The 18,238-nt window shown below is 39.1% G+C and overlaps 1 protein-coding gene across 2 annotated transcripts in view; it reads right to left on the bottom strand.

Moving 5' to 3' along the window:
* The window catches only part of UBE2O (ubiquitin conjugating enzyme E2 O), a 152,358-nt gene that overhangs the window by 48,476 nt on the left and 85,644 nt on the right, over positions 1-18,238 (bottom strand). For both annotated transcript variants that reach the window (XM_042448835.1, XM_042448834.1), the window contains exons 8-9: positions 17,414-17,564; positions 15,955-15,996 (exon numbers count right to left, since the gene is read on the bottom strand). In XM_042448835.1, the coding sequence (XP_042304769.1) occupies positions 15,955-15,996; positions 17,414-17,564 (193 nt within the window). The remainder of the gene's footprint in view (positions 1-15,954; positions 15,997-17,413; positions 17,565-18,238) is intronic.

Below are 18,238 nucleotides of genomic sequence, written 5' to 3'. Positions count from 1 at the left end.
GCCTAGGAAGGGTCGCAGCTGGCGTATCAGCCGAAGCTGATAACTAGTGCTCCTGACTGTCGCATCCAACTGAGATGTAAGGTGGAGCAACGAGTCCAGAAGCACCCCCCAGACTGCGAACTGAGTCCTTCAGGGGAAGCGTGACCCCATTCAGGACAGGTGGACAAATCTCCATCCCCGGGCCAGGGGAACCTATCACGAGTACTTCCGTTTTCTCTGGATTCAAGTTGAGTCTGTTTTCCCTCATCCAGCCCATTACTGACTCCAGACAGGCATCTAGAGGAGAGATGCCATCCCTGGTCACTGCATCAGTCAGAGACACAGAGAAACATATTTGGGTGTCATCAGCGTACTGATAACACCGCTCCCTGTGTCTCCGGATGATCTCTCCCAGCGGTTTCATGTAAATGTTAAATAGCATTTAAATAATTTAATCAATGAAAATTTAAAAACTGGTAAAACCCCAGCAAGTTGGTATAGGACTCGCATAGTTCCCATTCCTAAAACAGGAGAGGAGAACCCTGAAACCAAAGCTTTCTGTCCTATAGCACTTCTTTACCAAGACACAAAACTTTTTACCCCAATCCTAGCTGCCAGAATAAACAGTTTCATACCAGAATACATAAACTCAGATCAGGTAGGTTTCATGTTGGTAAGAGGCATGACTGACTCAATCTGCAGAGTTCTAAATATCATCCATCATGTCTAAAACACCACTAGCTCTCTTATATCTGGATGTGCTAAAAGCATTTGACAGTGTGGAATGGTGGTAGTGTTTCCCCCAAAATAAGACATATTTATTTTTCCTCAAGAAGACACGCTATGGCTTATTTTCAGGGGATGTCTTATTTTTTATCATGTTTGGTACAAGAATCTACATTTATTCAAATATAGGCCTGATACACATGGGCATAAAGTAGTGTACCGCTGCCAATTCTAGGGTTCCAGACTGTGCGGCAACTGCATGGTCCGGAACTGTAGAATATGCGGATGCCACCATGATGATGTGCACAACGCACAGCATCCACATGTCCGTGATGCAAAGAGAAGTCATAAGGGCTGCATTGCAGCCCTTATGACGTCTCAAGAAGAAGCTGCTCTAGGCAGCTTCTTGCCAGCGGATTGTTGGCGCGGCAACTACACGGCCCTGCCAATGATCCTGAGGAGAAAGGGCTGCCCTTTTCTCTTCTGTAGGGCTGGGGTGTTCAGGGGCATAAAGCCCCAAGGACACCCCTTTTCTAGATCATGGAGAAGCGGCATTTTGCCGCTTCTCCATGGCCCAGAAAACGATGGATTGGGGCCACAGGGCTGCCAGTGAGATTGCCCTGGCCCCAATCCACCACGAAAAGGAGCAGTCTTTAATGGGCCATAGTAAAGTCGTCTTCTTCTGGAACATTGTCATAATTCTCCAAACCCAGAATTCCATCCTGAATTTTTTGTGACTCCCTTTCCTTTAGTACCACTGGCCCTAATCTTTCCACTTCCTTCCTGCCCCCTTCCGTTCCGCGCTGGTCCTATCACTATGTCTTATTTTTAAGGTATGTCTTATATTGGACAAATGCTTAGAAATCCTGCTACGGGTTATTTTATGGTTATGTCTTATTTTCAGGGTTAACAGAATATCTTTTTAGTGTTTGTATTTGGCAAATACTTGGGCTTACAAATTAATATCCAGAAATCCCTGATGATGTGTCTCGACATACCACTTCTGAAACAAAATGATTAGCACTGAATTACTAATCTACAATTAAAACCATCTGGATTTACATATCTGGGTATCTTGCTCACTAAGGAAATAACACAACTCATTCCCAAAAATTACAACCCATTACTTCTTGGATGGCAAATAAAGTGAAATAATTGCAGTCACTAAAACTTTCACTATTGGGACACACTGCTTTAGTTAAAATGTGTTTAGCCCCCTGACATTTTTTTTCTGTTCCAAAGCATACCTTTGGCCCATCTTATCTTTAAATTCAAAAAGGAGCAGACAATGATAAATCAATTCATTTTCAATAAGAAAAGACCCAGGTTCAGTATAATTTTGAAGCAATGTATAGGTTCCAGATTAGCAAGATGCAAGATAGAAAAACTAGGATGGTAATGATAGCAATTTAATAAGATAGGAAAGATATTAAACCACATGAGTGAGCTTTACAACAACTGAATTGAGATTATAATAATCTAAGCAAGTGTGATTAAGAACAACATATCAACAATAGAAAGCCAACATCAGAGGGAAAGACAAATTGGCAGTAAGGAAGTAAGGTATGAATGTAGAGAGAATGCAGAGGGTACAAGAAAGTGATTGAGGGTTAGAGTAAGTGAATTGAGGGTGAGTGAGAGGATATGGAAATGAAATGAGGGTGAAGAGAATAGAAAGAAGGAGGAGAGATAAGGAAGGAAGGAAGGAAGGAAGGAAGGAAGGAAGGAAGGAAGGAGAAAAGGAAGAGTGTTTGAGGAAGAAAGTAATAGAGAAGGGAATAAAGGACGGCACTAAGTTGATAGAATAGAAAGAGGGAAGTAGCGAATGGCCATCATTACCAAAGAGCTCAAATCAGTGACAGATTGTTAAAATTATAAGACTGCATAGATAGAGGTGAATAGGTTTGAAATTATATGTTTGTGTAAAATAAGAGTTGGTGTTTGTTGTGATCGAAATTTTTTGACAACGTTTGTTATTTTTTTAATGATTCTATGTAGTGATTTTAAAAGATTTAATAAAAAAATTTAAAAAATAAGAAAAGACCCAGGTTTCCTAAATTTACTAGACATACCAACACCAAATACGGTGGCTTGGCAATTCCTGATCTGACACTCTATTTTCAATTTTTCCAAATGAGTCATCTCACCAACCTAATATAAGAAAATTATAACACCAGATATTGTAGGTCAGCACAGAAATCAAAGACATCTCTTCATTAGAATCCACACCTATAGTCACATACCATGAGACAGAAGTTAGTAAAAGTCATAAACCCTTTTCTGTGCACATCCCTGATTATTTGGAACAAAATGGGCATATGTACTTGCCCCAGATCCATTTCCAATAAGACCCTTCCTTTATATCTGCGGTTTGAGATGAATAAATTATCACAATTTAATTCATGGAAAACCCGTGGGCTGTATAGAGTTACAGATCTATTTGTGCAGGGAACCTCCAAATCCACGGATTCCCTACACACCTAACTGCAAACACTTAAGACCAAATGGTTTCATGTAAAACATTTGTCTCTTTTATATCATTTCTAAACTCTTCAGGGGAAGTTCCAAGACTACCAACTTTTAACGAACTTCTCTTTATGGATGAGACTCCACAAAAAAGGGTACTATTGTACAGTGGACCCTTGTTATACGCTGGGGTTTGATTCCAAGATTCCCTGTGTATAACAAAATCCGTGTATGCTCAAGTCCCATTAAATATAATGACATTGCAAAATGGTGTCCCTTATAAAAAATGGAAAATCAAGGTTTGATATTTGAAATTTATACTTTTTTGGAACATTTTCAAACCATGGATGCTTGAATCCGTGTACAAAAAATCCCTGTATAAGAAGGGCCAACTGTAATTATATGCAATCACTTAATTTAATATACATATGGACAAGGTTGTTCTGTGCAAAAGTCTTGGCAATCAGATCTCAAGTTAGAGATATCAGATGCAGCTCGGTCCCGTATATGGTCCTCTGCCCCATATAAATCATGATCAGCTGATACAAAAGAAGGAGTTTTGAAAATTATTCATAAGTCGTATTTAACACCAGTCCAGCTTTCCAGGATAATTAAAAATGCTCTACCAGGGGCTGTGGAGCTACAGGATCATATCAACATGTGTGGCTTGATTCACAGTCCAGAACTTGTGAACAAGTTCTGGACTGTGGTTCTAGACAGATATCTTGTATTACAGATGAAATTATTCATTTCTGTCCTGCTCTTTTCTTGTTATCCTTTTCATAGAATCATAGAGTTGGAAGAGACCGCAAGGGCCATCCAGTCCAACCCCCTGCCATGCAGGAAATCCAAATGCTAATGCTAACAGTAACCTGAAATACAGAAATATAATTGCTTTTTTCCTCATAGCAGAACATCTAGAAATAGCTAGATGTTGGAAATCAGGTGATCTAATAATAGACAATTGGTGGAAAAGAGTGTGGGACTTTTGTGTAATGAGGAAACTCCTATACAATAAGAAACTGTAATAAACACAAGAGAAAAGACACATTCTATGATGACTGGTCAAAACTGATTGAATATATTAGCAATCATACATTGCAACTGTAATCTCCAGTTGCTTGCAGCTACAAAAGCAATCTGAAGCTCTCTCCATTTTCAGGAATAATGAGGGAAAGCAGCAGGGACAGTCTTCAGGGGGAATGCAGGAAATCTTGGTAGAAAGGATGCTGGCACAGGGAAATGATGCTGCTGAGTCTTGGAGGAGGCGTGTTGTGGCTTGTGGGGGACTCCTTGCTGAGCGGTGCAGAAGCAGTGGTTTGTAGTCCTGATAAGATGTCTCAGGAAGTGTATTGTCTCTCTGGAGCAAAAATCTGTGATGTGACAGAGAGGCTGACAAGACTTGTTAAGCCTACTGACCATTACCCCTTCCTTTTGGTCTATGTGGGAACCAATGATACTGCGAGCCTTCAGAGTATCAGAAGGGATTATGAAGCTTTGGGTAGGAAGCTGAAAGAGCTAGATGCACAGGTTGTTATCTCATATCTTCTCCCAGTTGAAGAACATGGTTCAGGAAGGGAGAGGAAAATAGCAGATGAGAACAACTGGCTCTGCAGATGGTGCTGCCAAGAATGATTTGGATTCTTGAATCATGTAGTTCCATGAGGGGGAACTTCTGGGAAGAGATGGGTTGCATCTCACACCGGTTGGCAGAAACATTTTTTGCCAATGGTCTCAAAAATTTGATCAGGATGGCTTTAAACTGAGTTATGTGGAGAGTGTTTTCAAAGGCAGGAGTACCTCAAGGACTGGAGATAATAGTCAAACTGTCACTGAGGGAACAAAGCAAATAGTGCAGGCCAAACAGGAAGGGATAGCATTATATGTCAGGGATGTTTACACCTGTGAAGACATCCAGAACTTAAATTCTGGAAGCCAGAGAGTATCTGCATAAAAATTAAAGGGGAGGGAAACAACAAGGATGTCATTGTGGCAATCTACTACAGACCGCCAAGTCAGACTGAGGAATTGGATGATGCCTTTCTAGAATGACCACACACTCAGAAAGGAGAGATGTAATAGTGACTTCAACTATCCTGATATTTGCTGGAAGTCAAACTCAGCCAAAACTTTAAGGTCTAGCAAATTCCTCCCTTGCCTGGAAGACAATTTCGTTGAACAAAAGGTGGAAGAGACAACAAGAGGATAGGCTATTTTACATCTGATCCTAACAGGGATGATCTGGTAAATGATGTGCAAGTGGTGGGATCCTTAGGTGGGAGTGATCATGTTCTCCTGGAGTTTATTATACAGCAGAAAGGAGAAGCCAACCACAGTCAGACACACATTCTTGAATTTAGGAAAGCTAATTTCAGTAAATGTAGAGAAATACTCAGGTCAGGAATACTAAAAGAAAAGAGAGTTCAGGATGGATGGGAGTTTCACAAAAGGGAGATACTGAAGGCACAATTTCAAACAGTTCCAATGAAGAGGAACAATGGGAGGTGTCTAAAGAAACGAGGATGGATGACTAAAAACTTTCAACTGAGCTAAGTTTTAAACAGAACATTTATAAGAAATGGAAGAAAGGGGAAATTCAAACAAAATCAGAAAAGCAAAAACAGACAATGAACTCAGGCTTACTAGAGAGGTTAAGAACAATAAAAAGGGTATGTCCATAGCAAAAGGAAGAAGAGGGAAATGGTAGGGCTGCAGAGAAGATGGCAAAATGCTAACAGGGGTCAGAGAAAAGGAAGAATTACTCAACACCTTCTTTGCCTCTGTCTTCTCAGAAAAGGAAAAGGGTACTCAACCTGAGGAGCAGAGGAAAAAATAGGGGAAATGCAGCACAGAGTCAGTAAAGAGGTAGTACAGGAATACCTGGTTAATCTAAATGAATTTAAGTCTCCAGGACCAGATGGACTACGTCCAAGGATATTAAAAGAACTGGTAAATGTAACCTTGGAGCCATTGGCAATAATCTTTGAGAACTCCTGGAGGACAAGAGATGTCCCAACAGACTGGAGAAGGGCAAACGTCTCCATCTTCAAAAAAGGAAAAAAAGAGGATCCCAACAATTATTGTCCAGTTAGTCTGACATCAATACCTGGAAAGATTCTACAATAGATCATTAAACAGAGAGTCTGTGAACATTTAGAAGGCAAAAACATAATTACAAAATGTTGATATGGGTTTCAGAGAAACAAGTCACATGAGACTAATCTAATCTCTCTCTATCTCTCTCTCTCTTAAATAAAATTACCAGCTTGGTAGATTAAGAGAATGCTGTGGATATAGCACATCTTGATTTCAGTAAGGCCTTTGACAAGGTTCCCCATAATGTGGGCTAGACAACGCAACTGTCAAATGGATTTGTAATTGGTTGACTGGCTGAACCCAAAGGGTGCTCAAGCAATGGCTCCTCTTTATCCTGGAGAGAAGTAACCATTGGGATGCCACAGGGTTCTGTCCTGGGCCCAGTGCTATTTAACATCTTTATCAACAACTTGGATAAAGGAATAGAGGGCATGTTTATCATATGTACAGATGACACCAAATTAGGAGAAGTAGTTAATACCTCAGAGCAGAGGATCAAAATTCAAAATAACCTTAATAGATTAGAAAGCTGGGCCAAAGTCAACAAAATTATTTTCAACATGGAGACATATAAGGTATTGCAGTTAGGGGGGAAAATGAAATGGACAGGTTGCTTACCTGTAACAGTATTTCTTCAAGTGGTCATCTGCGAATACATACAAATTTGTATGATTCGCAGAGACCACGAAGAAGAAGCATAAATATAGGATGTGGGACACCTGGCTTAATGAGACTACGTGTGAAAGGGATCTAGGGCCTGTTACAGACTGCCAAAATAAAGCTGCTTCGGGTCTCTTTGGAGGTATGCTATTTATATGATGCATGGGTTCTAAGAGTCCGGTGGTCGCGCCAAAGCCACACTCCATTCCTAAGCACTGGAGTGCAGCTTTGGTGCAGCTTCCGGATTTTTAGGATGCATGCATCATTTAAATAGCATACCTCCAAAGAGACTCGAAGCAGCTTTATTTTGGCAGTCTGTAACAGGCCTAGGAGTCCTAGTAGACCAAAAGTTGAATGAGTCAACACAGTGTGAGGCAGCATCTAAAAAAGTCAATGTGATTTTAGGCTGCATGAACAGACATATAGTGTCTAGATCAGTGGTTCTCAACCTCTGGTCCTCCAGATGTTTTTGACTTCATCTCCCAGATTCCTTCATCATTGGCCTGGAGCTGAGAGAGTAATCCTCGACTGCCTCTCTCTTGGCTAAATTTAGCTAGCTAAATTGGGAGCTCAAATGAGCATCATGGCTTCCTCTTGTTGCTAATTCTGACCCATCTTGATTTTAAAGTCCTGCTGGACAAGGTGTCTAGTTGTTGTCCTAACCACAAAGGGGGACAAGGCACCACAAAACACTGGACATTCAAGAAATAATGTAGGACATGACCAAACAAAAGCTAGAAACATTTAATATAAATGCAAATTCATGCTTCTTAGTGATGCTCCACATGGAAGACTTTCTGAAAATCCTTCTGGACAGAAGATTGAAATGCAATATGTTTCCTGGAAAAGGAAGAACTTTGGTCGCCTAGGCACAAAGGAGGACAAGGCTCTGTAAAAGTCAGACATGCAGGAAAAAATGTAGGTCATGGGCAAAGGAGGACAAAGCACTACAAAATACTGGACAGTCAAGAAAAATGTTGGACTGAAAAACACTTAATACAAAACTTAAGCTAAAAACCCTTAATATGAATATAAATTAATGCTTCTCAATCATGCTAAAAAAGGAGGACACTTTGAGATTCCTACTGGACAGAAGCTTGAAATGTAAGACATACACGGAAAAGGAGGCCTTTTGTTGCTATAAGTTGGAAAGGATTTGAAAGCACAAAACATCAATATGAAATTACCACAAAGGCCTTGTGGGAATGGGTGGGTTTTTTAAAGAAGAGAAAAAGAGGATTTAAAATACATATTTTGCTCTGGGAAAGTTTTCTGGCATGAGGGAAACTGCTCTGCAAAGGGTTCTGTGGATTTAACAAGTGAGTCACAGACACATTCAATGGGAGAAGTTAGTTGTTGTTGTATGCCCCCTAATTGTTTCTGACTTATGGTGACCTTAAGGCGAAACTATCCTGGAGTTTTCTTGGAAGAGGGGATTTTTGCCATTGCCTTCTAAGGCTGAGAGAGTGTGACTTGTCCAAGTGGGTTTCATAGCTGAGCTGGGATTCCAGCCCTGGTCTCCAGAGTCGCATGCTCAAACCACTACACCACGCTAGCTCTTCATATAGAATCATAGAGTTGGAAGAGACCGCAAGGGCCATCCAGTCCAACCCCCTGCCATGCAGGAAATCTAAATCAAATCATCCCTGACAGATGCCATCCATCCTCTGTTTAAAGACCTCTAAGGAAGTATATTACATACTTGTTGTTGTTCTTGTTACTGAAGTGTGCCTCCTTTGCTTTATTATATCTGTAATATGGCCACCCTGAGGAGAAACTATTCTGGGGCTTTCTTGGCAATTTAGTATTAGAAGTAAAGGGGTGCAAAGGTACGTTTTTAAAACCCGGTGGGTGGGAAGGCTATTTCCTTTCTCCCACCGGCCATTCTTTTGGCTTTTTTAAAATACTTTTTAATCATCCTTCCCTAAACTTTTTTCTTTTATGAGTTCAGAGAACCAGACGTTCTGTGGAGGACATTCAGGGTGTAATGTGGAGGATATTCAAGGAAAAAGTAGGGCATGATCAAATAAATGCTAAAAACCCCCTCCTATAAATTTATGCTTCTTAATCATGCTAAAAATGGAGGATATTCAAGGAAAATGGAGGATCTGACCCAAATAAAGGCTAAAAATGCTCCTAGAAATGTCAATTCATGCTTCTTAGCCATGCTGAAAGTAGAGGACATTACAAAAAACAACAACACTAAAAACACTTCTATAAATATAAAGCCATGCTTCTTATCCATGGTCAAATTGGAGAGCATTCAAGAAAATCTCGACATTACAAAATAAAAGCTAAGAATCCATATATAAATGTAAATTCATGCTTCTTAGCCATGCTCAAAATGGGGGATGTTTAAGAAAAATGGCGGTCATGACAACATAAAAGCTAAAAACAGTCAGAAATATAAATTCAGTTCATCAGGTTTATTTACAATATATTACATATTGCTGTTGTGCCTTCAAGTTTTCAAGATTTGTTTAGAAGGGAATTTTTGCCATTGCCATCATTTGAGACTGAGTGTATCTTGCCCAACATCATCCAATGGGTTTCATGGCTGAGCTGGGGTTTGAGTCATAGTCCAACACTCAAACCATTAAATCATGCTGGTTCTAACTTTATTATGTACTCAGCTATATTTTTCTGATGAATGTTAAAATGGCTTGCAATATACTTTCAGAACTGAGCAAGACACAAAATTGTACTTACTAGCCACAAATCCTTGACTGAGTATAATTATTTCATTCTCCATGTAAGGGGGGAAAAAACCATTCAACATTTGCACTGTGTCCTCAAGCAGCCCACTGCCTAGCATGGGTGCTGTGCCTCTCCCCTCTCAGAAACAAACACATCCTGAGCTCTGGGTGTGAGGCTTATCTGCTGCTGCTGCTCCAAAGAAAACAGGAACTGTCCAGGAGGGAGTCCAAAACACCTTCCATTTTAAGCATGATTAAGAAGCATGAATTTATGTCTATATAGGTGTTTTTAGCTCAGGGTGACCAGACTTGGTTCTCCTCCTTTTCGGGACCTCTTCCCCATTTCAACCTCCTGTCCAAGAGGGATTCCAAAAGGTCCTCCATTCTTTTCTTTTTTTCTCAAAATAATAATTGTTTTATTGGGTTTTTAAAAAACTTATAAAAGAAAACATTTACCAAGCAATCATACCGTCACATATAATACAAGACATATATTAAATACAACACTAAACAAAAATATATTATAACAAACAATAAATACAAAGACAAACATATTACTCACATTCACTTTCCGCTACTTCCAATCTACCAGACTGACTTTTATTTCTATCTCATTCATTTTTAGATTCTCTGTTAATAGATAGTAGAAAGTAAATACGTATTGTTCTACTTCTACTTGTCCTTACGAACCGTTTGTTTTCCCTTGCAGTCCTCATTTAGATTGTAAAATAATTGATACAAAAAAACTCTAATGAAATTAAACTAAACATCATTAGATTTTTTTACCTCTAAGCATATTTCTATTTTTCAGCTCTTATATTTCTTTGAACAAATTAATTCTGAGCATGACTGAGAAGCATGATTTAATATTTATATCAGTGGCTTTTTTGTTTTGTTTTTAGCTTTTATTAGGTCAGGTCCTTCATTTTTTTTCTTTACATGTTTTCCCCTGGAAGTCCTGCCCCCAGAAGTCCCACCTCTAGAAGTCCCACTCCCAGAAGTCTTGCCCCTGGTACCCGGTGACACCCAGTGCGGGAATGTCTCTGAGTTTGGGCACTCGGTCTTTAAAAGGTTAGCCATCACTGATCTAGGGGCATGTATCAAAGGATCTATATCAGTGATTCCTAAACTTTGGTCTTCCAGATGTTTTGGACTTCTCTGAATTCCCGACTGTTGGCCAAGCTTCCTTGGGTTGTTGAAGTCCAAAATACCTGGGTGACCAAAGTTTGGGAATTACTGATCTAAAGGATGAAGCAAAGGAAAACAATGCCAAAGAAACAGATTCCAGCAAGCGTAACTTTTTGTGCTCATCTTAAAGTCTGCAAGAGAATAAGTGTGTGTGTGTGTGTCAGTGGTTCCAGGACAGGTAATGTTCTTCCCTTTCAGTAAGGAATGGTTCCTTTTATCTTTTTGTTATGTAAAAGTTAAACAAACTACGTATTTTGACTTGTGGATATGTCGACTCAGGGTTTTAGGGTCAATTTTTTGACTAAAATTTCTAGACTTATACATGAGTATATACAGTAGTTAAAAGTCAAGATAAACTCTGATGTAACAGTGGAAGACTGGCACCCATATTTCTGACCACATTCCTGTTCCTTTAAAGCAGCTGTATAACAAACATAAATTTAACTAAAGCTTTCCACAGCTCCTTTACCTGCTGAATTTTTATGCCATTGTAATTGTGAAAAGGTACAGGAATGATGCTGTCCTGATTTTCTACACACACTGACACAAAAATAATAAAAATGCCCTCCAGGTGCTAAAGATTGCAACTCCCACCAGCTGAAACCCCTATCACTAACAGTGGGAACGACAGCAGCTGCAGTCCAACATATACTCACCCTATCACTGTTGCACTGTACTAATCAAACTACTCGTTTTTGCTTATGACACTGAGGAGACATCAGCTGTGGGAAAATTAGCAGAAAGTATAAGAAGAGGATATTATACACCAGATTAGGAGTTATTCTGACCCCATCTGAAACCACAGACAACAATCCAGTACCACAATGAGTACTGGAACTGCATCTCAACAAAAAACAACAACAACAAAAAAAAAAAACAACACACACACAAAATAAAGAGGTTCCTACAAACCATTTCTCAGGGATAAAAAGCAATTTTTGACAAGTGAAAAAGTGATGGCTGGTGGGGTGGTGGTAGATGCTTGAGGCATTGCAGTGATCGATGGAAGATTATCATGTATCTCAAACACAACACAAAAATACTACAGTTGAGGAGAACACTGTGAAAGAGACAAAATCTGTCAATAACTAGAGATGCGTGGTGGCCTCACCTTCACTAAGGCTGCTGCCACACTGCAGAAATATTGCTGTTTGACAGTGCTTTAAATAGCATGGCTCCATTCTATGGAATCCTAGAATTTGCAGCTTGTTGTGGCACCAGAGCTCTCTGACAGAGAAGGCTAAATATCTCACAAAACTACAAATCCCATAATTCCACAGCATTGAGCCATGATAGCTGAAGTGGTGCCAAACTGCATTAATTGAGCCTGGAGATGCAGCCTGAGAGAGTCCTTACTCTGGGGTGCAGAGGCAGAAATATGTTGCTATGTAGACTATAAAGATTTAATGTATAATTAACAACATTAAGGGCCTTGCTGGATCACACCACAGGCATATTCAATCAGTGTGTCAGTCAATTGTATTGTATTTTACTAAAAGCCATTACAAAGCCAATCCTCCCAATAAAATCCAGTAAAAGACCACACATACATATGTACATGTAAAAAGTAAAGGTTTCCCCTTGACATTAATGTCTAGTTGTAACGGTCTGTAGGGGGCAGTGCTCATCTCTGTTACTAAACCAAAGAGGCAGTGTTGTCTAAAGACAACTCTGGTGGTCATGTGGCCAGCATAACTGTATGGAACGCTGTTACCTTCCCACCAAAGTAGTACTTATTTATCTACTTGCATCTGCATGCTTTCCAACTGCTAGGTTGGCAGAAGCTGGGACTAGTGACAGGAGCTCACCTGATCACGCAGCACTTGGGCCTCAAACTGCAAACTTCCGACCCTATGATTTTTAGAACTGGCACCTTAATCACTAAGCCACTGTGTCCCATGTACACGTACATCCATATAAAGACTTTCATACTTTTAGAAGTTTTAGCAAATAGGGTGTTTTTTGTGTGTGACCTATAGCTCAAATTCTGATAATAACCATCACTGTTTCATGTAAAAGGTCTCACCCTGTAAAAGAAGCCAAACTCTGTCTCAAGAAATTTGTCCTGAGGTTTTGACAAAGCTAGCAATGGTAAATAGTGTGAAACATTCTCTACTTCTCCCATGCCACAAATGCAGGGTCTTTATTTTCCTGAAACATTTCTATATCTGTCATCCAAACTGATTTTGGTATACAGTGTGACCTCCCCTTACGTGGGGATCCGTTCCGGATCCCTCCGCGTAAGGGGAATTCTGCATGTGCTGGAGCCCCATTGGAAGTAATGGGGCTTGCGCCCACGGCAGCAAGGCAGTGCAGCGGCGCCCCATTAATTCTTCTGGCGCAGCTTTCAGAATATGTTGAAAACACATGCGTGCTGTAGTTTGGAAATGTAGTTCTGTAAATGCAGTTCTTAGAGGGGCAAAACATTTGTAAGTACAGTGGGCCCATTGTATCTGCTGGGGTTTGGTTTGAGCCCCACCCCCCACCCCCAGATCCCAAAATCTCTGCATGTTCAAGTCCCATTATATACAATGGCAAAGAAAATGGCGCCTCTTACAAAAAATGGCAAAATCAAGGCTTGCTGTTTGGATTTTCTGGGGGGATATTTTCAAGCTATGGATGGTTGATATCCATGGATACTGTGCACTGACCGTATTGAGATCTTATGTGATTTGATTTCAACAGATGATACAATGGGAAACATTTGAAGGTTTAATTGAAACTTAATATGGATGTTTATCCAACTTATAGATGCAATTCCTCAGCTTGTTTTTAACTCCAGGCAAGATAAAAATATCTGTTCAAAGGAATTCAGAAGTTAATATGTATTGAACTAGCTTAGAATATTCTTAGGCCAGCCACCTTTGTTCCACTGTACACCGAAATAAAGTTTAGGGAGGTGGTCCTCTGTCGTGTCCAAGATCCTCTTATAATACCAAAAAGCTGCCATCTCAACCCTAACTTTTACAGATGCCAAACCAGTTTCTGTCCTGAGGAACACAGCTGGAGTCCCCAGAGGTACTGCCAACAAGTATCTCAAAAATGTGTTCTGACAGACCTCCAGGTCATTCAAGTTATTGTGACTTATTCACCAGATCTCAATACCATATTGCATTTGAACAACTGCTCTCCTTAAAAGCACTTTCAATGCTGAAATTACCACCTTTCCATATGGCATGGGCTGATTTCTGTGCCATTGTTGATGTTTTTTAATAGCTGTGTCTTTCAAGAATTTTTCTCATCAAAATATACCTTCAAATACTTAAAAGAGGGATTCTTTCTATGATGCAAAGTAAGACAAATGAAGTGGCTGCTGGCCATTTTGGAGGCATGCTGATTAAATGACGTATACCTTCAAAGTGGCTGGAAGCTGCACCAATGCCACACTTTGGTCCTTAAGATGGGAGCAAAAAGGAGCTGGGATAATCTGACTCCTGTTGGCCCCTGTATCCAGGGCCTGCCTTGGGAGTGGGCTCTGCGGACAGCAGGGTTCCAACCTGCTTCCTGCCGGAGCAAACTCAAGCTGCTCTTTCATGCCCATCTGCTCCGGCCCTATCTTATTTCCATTTAAATTTCAATTAAATTTAGGCTACTGTCTGCCAAAGATGATCACCTATGATTTAACATAGTTTATTCTAAATTGTTCTATTTGACAGAACTCAAAGTTTATTTAGACATCTCTTCAGCTCATTTTATTCAGAGATAATAATACAGTATCATCAGCATGTGTCATGAATGCTGTTTTACAATTCCCTGTTGAGGGAGGGAAAGATCAGGACAGTTTAACTTAATTACAATATTATTAAAATAAAGATTAAACAGTGCTAACAAGTAGCCTGCCTTGTCTGACCCCTTTTGTTGTAAACATTTCCTCAGTCAAACTTCCATCTGTGCTAAGTCTTGTATTCAGTTATATTCGTGTACAACTTCTGAATTAGGAATAACAGCCTCTGATTGAAATTAGTCTCAACAAGCTTACCCTATAAATAATTCCTAATGATTACATTGAAAGCTAAGGAGAGGTCAATAAACATAGCAAAACCATTTGGAAGGACCACTAGTGTATATTCATTTCAGCATTCTACTTTCCTAGTGGCCAACTAGTTGTGACGAATTCACAAAGGTCTTTTGCTTTTTATATTGGAGATAATATACATCCATCAAAACCAGAAGTCACTGAAAGCCCGATAGTCCGGACACCTGTCCAGTTCCCACTCCTCCTCTACATCATACTGATCTGCATGATCTCTTTACTCATCTTTTTTTTCTAAGCTAAACAGTCCCAGTTTTTATAACCTTTCTTCATAGAATTGCTTCAGCCTCATTAGCGTTTTGATTATCCCTTTTTCTTCTTTTCCCAACTCGACAATATCCTCTCCAAATGTGGTTCCAATTCTCCGGGTAAGGTAACACCACAGATATGTATGAAAGGATTATATTAGCGGTTTTGTTTTCAGTTCCTTTCCTAATATTACCTAACATAGAATTTGCCCTTTTCTATGCCACTGCATGCTGGATTGATGTTTTCATCAAAGTAACCACAACTCCAAGATCATTTGCCTGTTTAGTCACAGCTTAGACCCTATGACTGTACACACAAAACTGGGATATATTCCCCCCCCTCCACTGCACCACACTGTAAACTTGACTATATCAAATGACAATTACCATTTTGATGTCATTTGCAAACCGTGCTGCAATCTGTACACACCACCATGCCAGGGCTGTGTGCAGTACAAAGGCCCTTTGTCCCTTTCAATATTTCGTACCTATCATGTCAACAGATATTATATTAATACAGGAAAATTGTCATTTTTTTCAAAATAGTAAGTGCCAAATACTTGTTTAAAAAAGTTAAGCTACCCTTTTCTCAGAACAATAAATGTTAAAAGGAAAGTTACCTAAAAGTGGACTGCTCTGCTGTACTGAATTTTTATGCAGAAAGACAGCATATACCAAACCCATGAATGAATTTTGGACAGGAAAATGAAATACAGTATGCTAATATCTTTTATAAGAAGAGAGCATTATTTGCAGACTTATAGTGAATGTGCTAACTACTTGATTTTTACTTCATTTTTAGAAGGACATGAATGGAAGCTCAAGGTATTTGCATATAGAGAACAAGTGTCTAGTAACATACCTTCTCAGGCTTTATGTTGGATACGAAACAAGGACAGGCCACCTGTAATATTGAACACCATAATTTTGGTATTATTGATGAAAGCATGGGATATTTACAGAAATAAAATAAGTTTAGATGAATGATCCACAATTTTGGGAGGATTTTATTCATATTTTATCCCAAAAGGTTACCACAATTGTATTTTCTCAGAAGTACTCAATGATTTTGTAGGGGGAAAGACTATATTGGTACATGCAGCCACTGATGCAAGGATGCAAAACCTGTAACCAAGTTAGCCATGAGCAGATGATCAGCCATTTTTAAAAGTTTCCCAGGTGCTTAAGAACTTCCCTCTTTTGGGACGGAAAGCTGGACAACTCTGGCTCTCCAGATGTCTTTGGATCACAACTCACATAATCCCTTACCACTGGCTGTCATGGCTAAAGATGACAGAATATGTAAGCCAAATATTGCTTAAGCTCTGCAGCTGCCCATCAGATAGGCAGTGTCAAGCGGGTCACAAGAAGAGGTTTATCCACTCCCAAAATTCAGGATTCTAGGCTGCATCTGATTTAGAACATCAGATTTTACAGGCTTATATTAAGGGATGGATATTGCAACTGATGATATGAACACAACAGAGAGCTGTGAATCAGAACTAGAAGTACTTCAATAAAAAAAAGCTATGGTAATTGAAAAAATATCCAAAAATGACAAAATAAATGAAGGACAAAAATATATAGCTCCTTTCCATATCTGTAAGACACTAATAAATTGTCATACCTAAAGCTAAATGGGAGAAAACACCAGAAATATACATTGAGAGTTCTGTACATTTCTCAGGATCACTGAATACATTAAGAGAAGAAAAATTCACACTAGTTGCCAGAATGATATATTCTCGATGATACCAAATGGCTACTCATCTTGAGATTTAATAATGGTAAATAATTTAACAAGCTGCATGCATATACATGACAGACAAACTTTTCTGCTGAAAAATGTTCCTACTATTTAACATACAAAGACAAAAAGAACACACATGAACAAATGTACCTGATGTAAGATTGATCCTTCAAAATAATCAGTTATACCCATCTTTTCCTAAAAAACTCCTTTTTTTTTGTGCTTTTAAGCATGCAAAAAAGCTAAAGAAAACCACTGTATTGGTAATAAACAACATAGAAAGCAGCCCTAAAAAGCTGAACAAATATTCATAGTGAAATGATTTAACAATGCAACATATTCCTAGTATGCATATGTGTGTGCACATATATTTTCTGATGGTAATTTTTGAAATAACTAAAAGGTCCAAGCACTGAAATCAACAGAGATTTAATCTGAAGGCAGTACATAGTAGCAGTGGAATGCATCAAGACTGGATGCAAATTTAACAGTCTACAGAAATTCTGACCAAAATAGGTTTCACAAAAGCAATAAATTGACACTTTCAGCCAAACACATTTAGCGTACATACCTTCTTGCCAATAGTTCCTTCTCCCAGAACACAGTTTTTTTCTGGGCACTCACATGTAATTCTTGCAGGCTCCACTTTCTTAGGAAATACATAAAGACACCTTTCTCCAAGTTGCCTCTCAGCATGATCAAAGCACCCCAGACGCTTTACACTGTAAAAGGTAAGGCAACGGTAACACCATTTTAACACTGTCTGAAGGAATTTGAGTCCTTGTGTTGGCAGCTTTACTCCGCCTTTTGTGTACATGCAACCTGCAACTGCATTAAAAGGAAACAAGACCACCTAATTCTTTAAAGTTTTAGGCTTAATTAATAATGAAAAACTTTGCTGCTTCGGAATAAAATGAAAACATATATCCTGTACTGGATTGGATAGAAAATAATATAAGCAAATTTTGAAAGTAACTTTTTCACAAGTACTCTAGCGTAAAATACTTAAAGTCCAGTGAGAAAGTAAACTGAGATCTACTGGTAGATGACTAATTTGCAGTAGATTGGTAAGGATTTCTACCTCCCAGCTGTCTGATAGCAGCAAAATCATTCCTCTACTGTTAAAATGAAGAAAAGTTGAGTTAACCAGTATTGGATTTCTGTATGGAAACACTGTGTACTCTGCTCACAAATTCTCTGTTAAAACAAATTCCTGGATTCTAAATTCTTTCATTCAAAGCATATTTCTTTGGCATCAAGCTCTAGTTAATAGATTTTGAACATCTAGTTTAAAAAAAACATATAGCAGATCTCATAATCCTGAGATCTAGTCACTTTTGAATGAGAAACTCCACAAAATTTAGAACATGCTAATCCAGCAATTCCGTCATATTGT

The sequence above is a fragment of the Sceloporus undulatus genome, chromosome 2 (genome assembly GCF_019175285.1).
Source record: "Sceloporus undulatus isolate JIND9_A2432 ecotype Alabama chromosome 2, SceUnd_v1.1, whole genome shotgun sequence".
NCBI classification, from domain to species: Eukaryota; Metazoa; Chordata; class Lepidosauria; order Squamata; family Phrynosomatidae; genus Sceloporus; species Sceloporus undulatus.
The sequence above is the reverse complement of the archived record's forward strand: the minus strand, read 5'-3'. Positions and strand labels throughout refer to the sequence as shown.